Raw genomic sequence first — 10463 nt, forward strand, 5'->3', positions numbered from 1 at the left:
AGGCTGACATTTGGTTTTGGCTACAAAAATTTTACTAGTGGATGCCCTTCGCACTCAGCCTTTGCTATTTCGTTAGAATTGGAAATTCTGGTATCCTCCCTGTTTCAAGTCCCCCAAACTATGCGAAACTGTCAATAACATCATGATTAAGAGAGCGAGGATTAAGATTTGTCACATGAAAATCGAGTTACTTCTGCCGGGAATTGAACCTGGGACTTCATCATACGAGTCTACCGAGAAACTAACGGAAATTTTCAGTTACCTTCTTGAGGTAGAAAGCTCTTGATGACGTCATCATCAGGATAAAGTGATTGGTTTAGGCTGACATTTGGTTTTGGCTACAAAAATTTTACTAGTGGATGCCCTTCGCCCTCACCCTTTGCTATTTCGTTAGAATTGGAAATTGGAAAGGCTGGTATTCTCCCTGTTTCAAGTCCCCCAAACTATGCGAAACTGTCAATAACATCATGATTAAGGGAGCGAGGATTAAGATTTGTCACATGAAAATCGAGTTACTTCTGCCAGGAATTAAACCCGGGACCTCATCCATACAAGTCTAGCGAGTTACGCACTGACGAAAATTTTCAGTTACCTTCTTGAGGTAGAAAGCTCTTGATGACGTCATCATCAGGATATTGGTTTCGCCAGTACATCTCGAGCATATATTGAGAAACTAACGGAAATTTTCAGTTACCTTCTTGAGGTAGAAAGCTCTTGATGACGTCATCATCAGGATATTGGTTTCGCCAGTACATCTCGAGCATATATTTGGGCACATCACGAGACGTCCTAGGATGAAGACTGACCACTCCAGAGAATACGTCTTGCATTGTCTCTGGTGTAGCATGAACAGAGGACATGGTCAAAAGCGAGGATAGCAGGAAAATCTGAAAATTTCACAAGATTTATTACTTTTCTTTCATGTAGAAATAACATCGACAATATGAGGTGGCGGCATGTACGTATCCAACCATTAGATGTGTGGGTTTAAAAATATAAAATGCCTAAAGTAGATTAATTTGATTGTAAATAAATACAATAATATGTCAGTGCACAATGCACAGAACGAAAAAAAAAAAAAAAAAAAAAAAAAAATTATTATTACTTATCGGAGGACATGGTCAAAAGCGAGTATAGCAGGAAAATCTGGAAATTTCATAAGATTTATTACTTTTCTTTCATGTAGAAATAACATCGACAATATGAGGTGGCGGCATGTATCAAACCATTAGATGTGTAGGTTTAAAAATATAAAATGTTACAAATCTTTTAAGATGTAGGTAGTTACATTACTAAGCAAAAAATTCAAGTTTTGATACCTACTTCAGTACCTAGATAAATTTAAAAGAAAATTAAAATATCAGGAAGAACTTATGTACTTACCAAAGCCATGACCAATAAAATCGGTCATTTATTGAGAATTTAAAATTAAATTGTGGTGACACTTGTTGAAATAAGATTCAATTTGACATCAATCACAAAATCAAAGTTTTTCTTTTAATTATTTATTTTTGTGTTGCTCTTATTCCTTATCAGAGAGGAACTCCTGAAGACAAGAATCGTTTTGCGGTTTTTAGAGATCTGTAAAAAAAAACAAACACCAAAATCTTCAATACCTAGTCCTCAAGTTTTCAAAATCAATTAAATTACTTCACTGATAATAATTAAATTGTTACTAATTTTGATTATTTCAGCTTGGCATATACTACCTAGCACTTCAGTTCACATCTATGTCCTTACGTATAAATGACTAAATTTATAAAGTAGGTAAACATAATATACACTCCTTCAAGACAGTAAAAAAACATCCTCTTCAGTAGCAGGGAGAGCCAATCAACAAGTTCAATAGATTGATCCGTATCGCTCATACGAAATACGCTGGCTCTTTGGCTCCATTAGGTTAATGAGTCATTCCCTTAGAGCTGGATTTAGACGGCGCGAGTCATGCTAACGAAGAATGACCATACCATACTCGGGAGTCAAACTCGCTATGAGTTAACTGTATCCGCACTGAGGGTTAGGTGTAGGGCAAACAGCCCTAAAGGACGGGTTAAGCTTCTACAAAATTACGAGTCCCTATATCATCAAATTTATCTTCCCCTATGAAATCCAGATCCACAGCCCAAGTGGTTAAATGAGTAGGTGTTCTCAATTTGCAGCACAGTCACTTTTGCTTCGCGAGTTTATCTGGCAGAAGTGCTCCATGTGTACGGCTCCATGTTTTTTGACACGCTCCATGTGTACGGCGGCCTTACAATTAAAAGTGTCAGTCCTAACGGTAGGGATTTCTTTGTATCTATCACATTAAAAAAAAAAGAACTTCAAAAGAAGAATCAAGGTAAAAATCTCTAATGCCCAGCAGCTGCTCCAGATATCAATACCGATTGAGCCGCGATCAAACACTCAAATAAGCATCATTCAATAGGATAAGGAAAGTCGTGTGATGTTCACACCAGATTTTTTACTTGACATTACTAAAGATACCAAGAAAATGTAACTAGAGAAAATTTAATCAATTAGTGCTGCTATCATTAATGCCTCAACCTGACATTTTAACGATTAATTTACATTTTGAAAAACAAAAATATTCCTTATTTCTACAGAAATTTCAATAGATCTAATGAAGAGAAAATCCCATGTCAGCCTTTCTCCTCTGACCATTTACTGTTGGGTCTGGGGACAACAGTAGTTAGTGGCTTCAGTTTATCAGATGACTTTACAGCTTCTCGAAATAGGGGTCTATTGTGTATAAGATCAGGGTTGATCGGCTTCCGCCATATCCTTTTTTACTTGACATTACTAAAGATACCAAGAAAATGTAACTAGAGAAAATTTCACGAATTAGTGCTGCTATCATTAATGCCTCAACCTGAAATTTTAACGATTAATTTACATTTTGAAAAACAAAAATATTCCTTATTTCTACAGAAATTTCAATAGATCTAATGAAGAGAAAATCCCATACTAAAGATACCAAGAAAATGTCACTAGAGAAAATTTCACCAATTAGTGCTGCTATCATTAATGCCTCAACCTGACATTTTAACGATTAATTTACATTTTGAAAAACAAAAAATATTCCTTATTTCTACAGAAATTTCAATAGATCTAATGAAGAGAAAATCCCAACAATAACAAGATTCTGCCAGATAAACTCGCGAAGCAAAAGTGACTCTGTGCTGCAAATTGAGAACACCTACTCATTTAACCACTTGGGCTGTGGATCTGGATTTTATAGGGGAAAATAAATTTGATGATATAGGGACTCGTAATTTCGTATAAGCTTAACCCGTCCTTTAGGGCTGTTTGCCCTACACCTAAAGCCTCAGTGTGGGTACAGTTTACTCAAAGCGAGTTTGACTCCCGAGCTTGGTCATTCTTCGTGAGCATGACTCGCGCGCTCGCGCCGTCTAAATCCAGCTCTAAGGGAATGACTCATTAACCTAATGGAGCCAAAGAGCCAGCGTATTTCGTATGAGCGATACGAAATTCGGTAGCGAAAGGATTGGGAAAGGTGTGAAAGTCATATAAACGAGGTATTTTGGTTTCTTGTAGACTGGATGGATTCTCACCAGCTAGAACAAAGGACAGCTTAGGTTCAACCTAGGACAACATCGTGTTACCTTGTTCAATTTCTAAGGAACTTTTCTTTCAACCCATCCGCATTGTGAACTTTGTGATTGAAAGTGACATTTCGCATCGCTCGCTCTTGATTTTGATGGTTTGACTCTCACTGTCAAAATTACCTCTCTGTAAGTACATTTTGGACATGGGAGGAGTTCAGATATAATTCGACCAATTTTTTGTGGGTATTGTTTCTGGGCATCCAAGGGGTTTTAAACCTTCAATCCCTCCAGCCCCGTGAGTATAACATCCCTGAACAGGTATTTCGAGCTTTGAGGCATGTCTCACACAGAAAACCTTTTTTTTCTAGTCCAATCGAGTTAGGACTATACTACCTGTTGATGAGGGCCAAAAGCTCGAAACACCTGTCCAAGGATTTTCTAACCCATATACCAGTCTGTAATACGGTATGTTGATACAGGCTAAAAGTATTTGTCAGCCAGCCTAGTTAGCTTAGTTGGTAGTGCGTCTGCCTTGTAAGCGCTAGGCCGCGGGTTAATGAGGATGTTAATTTTGGTCACTTTGTCTTGGGAGCTCAGTTAATGAGAATGTTAATTTTGGTCAAATTGTTTTGGGAGCTCAGTAAAAGCTCTTGCCTGATGATCAAGAGATCGCAGATTCAAATTTACACAAAGGCATGAAATTATATCCAAAGTATTAGAAGTATTGGAGAAACAAAAAATATCACTATGTAATGGCGGGGTAAAGGACTATACTTAGCCCAGTCAAAATGTAGTACTTACTTAAAAAAGACAATCGCAAAAGATAGTAATAATGTCAATCGGTAATAATTGCCATAAATATTCCTTGGTACCTAAATTTTAACATAATCCTCAGCCCAGTCAAAATGTAGTACTTACTTAATAAAGACAATCGCAAAAGATAGTAATAATGTCAATCGGTAATAATTGCCATAAATATTCCTTGGTACCTAAATTTTAACATAATCCTCAAGGGTGAGATACGGAATTCCTCCATGGTTAACAAAGCATTCAAAACCGAAGGCCTTTAGCATTGTACACTTACCTTTCTCTTGGTAATCAACTTCTCCTTGACAGGCGGTGCGGGGGGTGGTGGGGTGAACGTTTCTTCACTGGGTACAGGGACAGTAGATGAAGGGGCACCAGGGCCCGAGGGCCAGGCACTCATATAGTAGGGTGAGGGGGGCAGAACAGCCGTGGTGTTGGGCATGGAGAAATCAGTCGAGTTCTGCAGGGAACTTTCCAACGCTTGTGGCGTTTCCAAGTGAGGAACCGTGGAGAGACGTGGGGGGAGGAGCAGGGGGATGGTGACATCTAGTGTTGTGGGGGGCACCCTGCGGGGTGGTAGCAAGCCAGTGCTGGGTAGGAGCCCTGGTGTCACAGTGTTAGGGAGTAGGGGTTCACTGAGTCGCGGATCTTTGCTTTCCCTTTCTATTGGTGTCGATGGTAAGTGGGATGTTACAGGGGGTAAGTTGGATACAGGTATTGACTGTGTTACAGGTGGTAGGTTGGACACAGGTGTTGGGTTTGTTACAGATGGTGTCAGTTCAGTATTGCTCGTAGTGGAGGGTTTCACCAGGGTAGGTACTGGTACTGGTGCTAGTGATGTCTCTGCAACATTATCTGCAGGGAGTGTTTTGCTTCGGTCTGCTTCTGTTTGTGTAGTTAATTGTTCGGGTTTTGATTGCACGTTTTTTGGCGCAGTTTCAGTCGAGACAGATGGTGGGAGAGGATCATTTGGTGTGCTCTGGAAAGAAGAAAATCAAACTACTTGTTCAGGATGTGACTGTTATTCCTTGAGTCATTGAAGGAGGATGTGTTCTGAGTCGGTCTAAGTAAAATACACAAGAAACGAACATTCTACAAAGAGAAACAATGAAGTTTCTTCCTACAAGTACAACCACTGAGGTTGTTAAATCAATGTTTGCTAAGTAAAGACAACACAGGGAAGAATGATTTTATTTATTTATTTATTTAGATCTGAAATATAAAATTGTTCATAAGAGTCAGAAGTATGCGACAGAGGTGTTTTTATTGGATTGGAGTGAGTGAGACTTGGGTATGATATTCTAAATTCCTTAATACCACCAAAAAACGTATTCTCCTTGTTTGAATTTGTAATACGACCTACCCTCCCGAAAGTTTGGATTAATAAAAAGCAATACCAATTTTGTAAATGCTTTGATTCTCATGAATCAGAGATGGGTATCCTTTGTAGAAGACAAAGGGTATGGTTCAGAATGAATCTACCCCCCGAGGAATTTGTGTGAAGGAAGTCTATTTCTAATGTGTGATGAGAACACAAATTTCATGCCTCAGTCGAAACAAATGCAGGAGAGGAGGAAGGTGGTCAAAAAACAAAAAGCCATGGCAGGTAAAAAGGAACAAAAATCAAAATCAAAACAAAACTGCAAGGACAAATCATAATAAACCATCACCTCTTAGTTTACACAGGACATGGGGGGTGCTATGTACAGAACGCAGGTCTTTCTCAACTACTAGAAGCCAGCTACGGACATGTTGCTCAAATATAAAAACTAGTAATAGGGACAAAGGTTTGAATTCACATTGCATGCCTTTCAAAGAACTAGGTGTGAGCTGAGATGAAAATCCCATGGAGGGCGGAGGGTTATATTATCATTTCTAACCCGATTAATCGAACCAATCTCAAAGGTATGCAAAACGTGTATCTTTTTTTACGTGGAAAAGTTTTAAAAATCAAAATGGAGGAGAGATAGAGATATAAAATAGATAAAAACAACCTCTGTGGCATACCTGACTTGTGTACTGTAGGACTTTGGCACGGGGTTTGGGTTGAGATCCGATGAGACGTCAAGTTCTTGCTTGGATTTGGTTTTATATTTGGGGGTTTCATTTTATTGTACGTAGAGGTACTGAGGTTTTAGAGAGGTAACTAACTACTAAACTGACTCAGAACACTAACCTATACGCATGAAAGAGAAACAAACGAGCAATGATCAGTACTGGGGTGAACTCTAAAAAATTGCTATCTACTCACTATAACAATGTTCATACATTTGAACATCTAGTACATAGGATTATAAGATTGACAATGCAATATCATCTCCTTTGAGTCAACGTTTTTATTTTAATGACCAAAACATTATGTACATTTCAAGATGAATAATAAGAGAACTAAAGCCAGTCACCAAATTTGACCAACCAATTTCATATGAATGGATGGCAAGAAAAACGTCATGTTGGGTTTTATGTTACAAAAGTGGAGATATTATTCAATATTATTAGGATTAGACATCATGGAGGGTCATATTACTCCGATTTAATAAGGACTTATCGCAGAAGAAACATTTTTCCGCCACCTATAAATAAAGTAGTAAAGGAGAATCAAATGGGAACTTACCAAACAGGCGTAGGCTGTTTTGGGTGTGAGTGTGGGTGCTGTGTCAAGCGGAGGTGTGGAGGTGTCATCGTCCGGTACTGGAGTAGTTGGAGGTGTAAAGTTCTTGTCATCGGATGAGAGGGAACAGCGGGCCAGACGTCGTTTCTTGAGAGGCCCGGCCGACTCTCCAAGTGGGGTGGGGGAATCTGAAATCATTTGAATATTTTTAGGAAAATGGCCTAATGGTCAATGTCCCGACATTTGTGAACATCAAACATCAACTAATCAACTTAAGTGATTAACTAACAGAGAGGACAACCAATTAATTTGTATTGGGAAACCTTTAAAAAGATCAACAATACATGAAGATACGTTAAACTAAAAGATACATTTACTCACCAGAGCGCGGGGACTCGCACTCCTCACTGATAGCTTGTCTCAGCCATCGCTTCTTGGCACAACCTCCAGCGGGTTTCTCAGGAGACTCCGGGTCTTGGTTCGAGTCCTCAGGTCCCTTCTTACTAAACGGTAACTTGAAGCTAGGGGGCGGCGTCTGTACACTGTTGAGGGGGAGAGAATTATCCGAGCTCTCTTGTTCTTCATCTTCCTCTCCTCCTGAGCTACTCTCCTCTTCCTTCTGTCCCTGTGTCCCCCGGGTAACATTCATCTCACACTTGGAAATTACTCAGCAAAATTGGAACTCCTGGCCAAGAATTTAGCCAGTCTTTGGATATACCTACTAAATAACTTCTAGAATTTAGTGATATAATAACTTCTAGAACTTAGTGATATAGTAACTTCTAGAATTTAGTGAAATAATAACTTCTAGAACTTAGTGATATAATAACTTCTAGAATTTAGTGATATAATAGTCCTAACGCAACAGAGTCCTACTCTATAAGAACTCAATTCTAGAGGAGAGTACAAAGTCGTCAGAATTCCAAGCTTGAAGCGTCTGGTACCAACACATGTTAAGTGACAGAAGCCGTCAAGGACAACTTTGCACTGGAAGTTGGCGTCCAAATTATTTGAGCTGTCGATTCCACAACTGAAGGTCTTGTGGATTTCCACTCTAAATTGGTATGAGAATTGAGACCTCAATTCTGAGTCAACCATGTCACATGTTTGGTACTTGAGCCTAATGACCTAATCGGTCTGTTGCGGGGTCATATTCTCATCACAGTCGGTTTGTTAGTTTATTTCTTGTGAACCAAGGAGCGCGGGGTATGAGAGCGGCTGGCTATGGGGATGTACAGGTCGGAAGTGAGATCTTCGTACTCCATGGGAGGAGAGGTAACTACGACAGGGGCGGGGGGCATAACTCCGGGCGGGAGGGGAGGGGCTGAAATCATAACGAGAGAAAACAAGAGTTAAGAAATATTTGTACTCAGATGGGGCTGAAATCATAGAGAAAACGAACAAGAATTGGAAAAATCTGTGCCAAAATGATTGAAATTATTGACGATTGAACCAACCTCAGTGGTGCAGTGGTTAGCGCGGTGAACTTCGGATCTGGAGGTTGGTGGTTCGAGTTCAAGTCAAGTCATAAAATTTAGTCTCTCTTTTTGTGTAAAAAGGCACTTACTTGGTTTGGGTAGTATGAGAGGTGGTCCTTCGTGGATTCGAATGTTGAACTCTCGGTTTAATCTCTCAAGGAGATTCTCCTTGGGCCTCTCGAGGAAAGAATCCGGCTTGGGCTTCTTGTTGACAGTCGTCTGATTGTTATTTATCAGATTGGGCGATTCTGAAATAAATAAAATGAGTAAATTATTTAATAAATTTACTTTTTCTTCGAATAAGTGGGAAATGATTGGCAGTGGTTACCTGACTGCGTTTTATTTTACTTGCCACTAAGTCTACGTACAATAGAGCCAATACAATCGTTTATTTTCCCCGGGTAGCAGCACGTCTACTCCTTGCACTCGAAGAGGAAATACTGAAACTTTTTGACCTTCCCTTGCGCTTGCGTACGATTCTCTTTGTCTTCGCAGCCTGGGCGGGTTGAGGTTTGTTCTTCACGACAGCCCCCGGGTAGCAGCACGTCTACTCCTAGCACTCGAAGAGGAAATGCTGAAACTTTTTGACCTTCCCTTGCGCTTGCGTACGATTCTCTTTGTCTTCGCAGCCTGGGCGGGTTGAGGTTTGTTCTTCACGACAGCCGCTGCTGGCGCTGTAGAATCTTCTTGCTTCTCATTCGTTGTTGAGTCTTTCCTCACTCGGGATTCCTTTTGTCTATTGGCAGACTTTTCCATACGCTCGAATGCCTTCATGATGGCTTCGAGTTTCCTCTCTTCTCGTGATAGTTTGGTCGGTGTATTGGTAGGTGTTGTCGTACTGGATGTGGCAGGTTCTTTCTTCCCTGGTGTCTTGGAAACACTCGTACTACTCCGTCGTGTGGATACCTTCCCACCAGCCTTGTCCTCCTCATCTTCCTCTGTATTGTTCCCTTCACTTTCCCCCAAACTCTGACTGGACTCGGAATATTTCCGCTTCTGTATACTTTTCTTCCTCTTCTGTACACTACTTGCAGGTGTTACTCCTGTGGGTTTCTTCTCACTATCGGTTTCTTTCTTCACACCTGTCGTAGCTTCTGTTGTACTTGTACTCGTCGTGGTTTCATTGTCAGAGGTGGACTTTCGTTTTCGTTTATTTCCTTCACTTCATTTCTTTCCATTGGTCTCTTGCATGTAAAAAACCTATTTTATGCTAAACAAAGTTCGAACGAAATCGTGCATCATACTCACTTGGTACTCGCGTGAACAGAGGATCCTTGAATTCTTTGTTCTCGGCGAGGGAGTCTGCGGACTTGGATATCTTCGCTATCAGATTATCTACCATGACGGATTTCTCTATCACTCGGGTAGCACCCACATTGACACTCGCATGGCGTAGTTCCCCTTCATCATCCGAAGAAGACGAGGTAGGGGGTGAAGTCCTCCCTTCCTTGAATAGTTTGGAACAGGGACGGGCTGATTCTTCATCCGAATCGGTTAGAAGGGAAGAGGAGAGGGAGGGAGAGGAGAGAGAGGCACTGGTAGGTACTCCGGAGCTTGCACTGGTACTCGTCAGGGAGGTGCCCTTGCGTTGACGGTACTCGGAAATGGAAAGCTGTAGGACGGGGAGAGAGAACACAAATGAGGATGTTAATTTTGGTCACTTTGTCTTGGGAGCTCAGTTAATGAGAATGTTAATTTTGGTCAAATTGTTTTGGGAGCTCAGTAACGTTGACGGTACTCGGAAATGGAAAGCTGTAGGACGGGGAGAGAACACAAATAAGGATGTTAATTTTGGTCACTTTGTCTTGGGAGCTCAGTAAAAGCTCTTATGAGAATGTTAATTTTGGTCAAATTGTTTTGGGAGCTCAGTAAAAGTTCTTGCCTGATGATCAAGAGATCGCAGATTCAAATTTACACAAAGGCATGAAATTATATCCAAAGTATTAGAAGTATTGGAGAAACAAAAAATATCACTATGTAATGGCGGGGTAAAGGACTATA

General features: G+C 40.4%; 2 protein-coding genes across 2 annotated transcripts in view; both read right to left on the reverse strand.

Annotated features, from left to right (window-relative positions):
- LOC113472024 overlaps positions 1–1721 on the reverse strand; it is a 2703-nt gene extending 982 nt beyond the window's left edge. Inside the window, exons 1-2 of the mRNA XM_026831562.1 lie at positions 1384–1721; positions 695–887 (exon numbers count right to left, since the gene is read on the reverse strand). Coding sequence (XP_026687363.1) covers positions 695–887; positions 1384–1392 — 202 coding nt within the window. The 5' untranslated portion in view covers positions 1393–1721. The remainder of the gene's footprint in view (positions 1–694; positions 888–1383) is intronic.
- A 2896-nt stretch (positions 1722–4617) lies between these two features.
- On the reverse strand, positions 4618–10074 carry LOC103520448 (flocculation protein FLO11-like; the record flags this gene model as incomplete). Its single annotated transcript, XM_008485542.3, has 5 exons — positions 4618–5352; positions 6988–7172; positions 7366–7622; positions 8998–9619; positions 9711–10074. Coding segments are annotated over 5 exons (2148 nt in total), but the record flags the coding sequence as incomplete, so codon positions are not given.
- Positions 10075–10463: the final 389 nt, after the last annotated feature.

The sequence above is a fragment of the Diaphorina citri genome, unplaced genomic scaffold (genome assembly GCF_000475195.1).
Source record: "Diaphorina citri unplaced genomic scaffold, Diaci psyllid genome assembly version 1.1 scaffold3633, whole genome shotgun sequence".
Lineage (NCBI taxonomy): Eukaryota > Metazoa > Arthropoda > Insecta > Hemiptera > Psyllidae > Diaphorina > Diaphorina citri.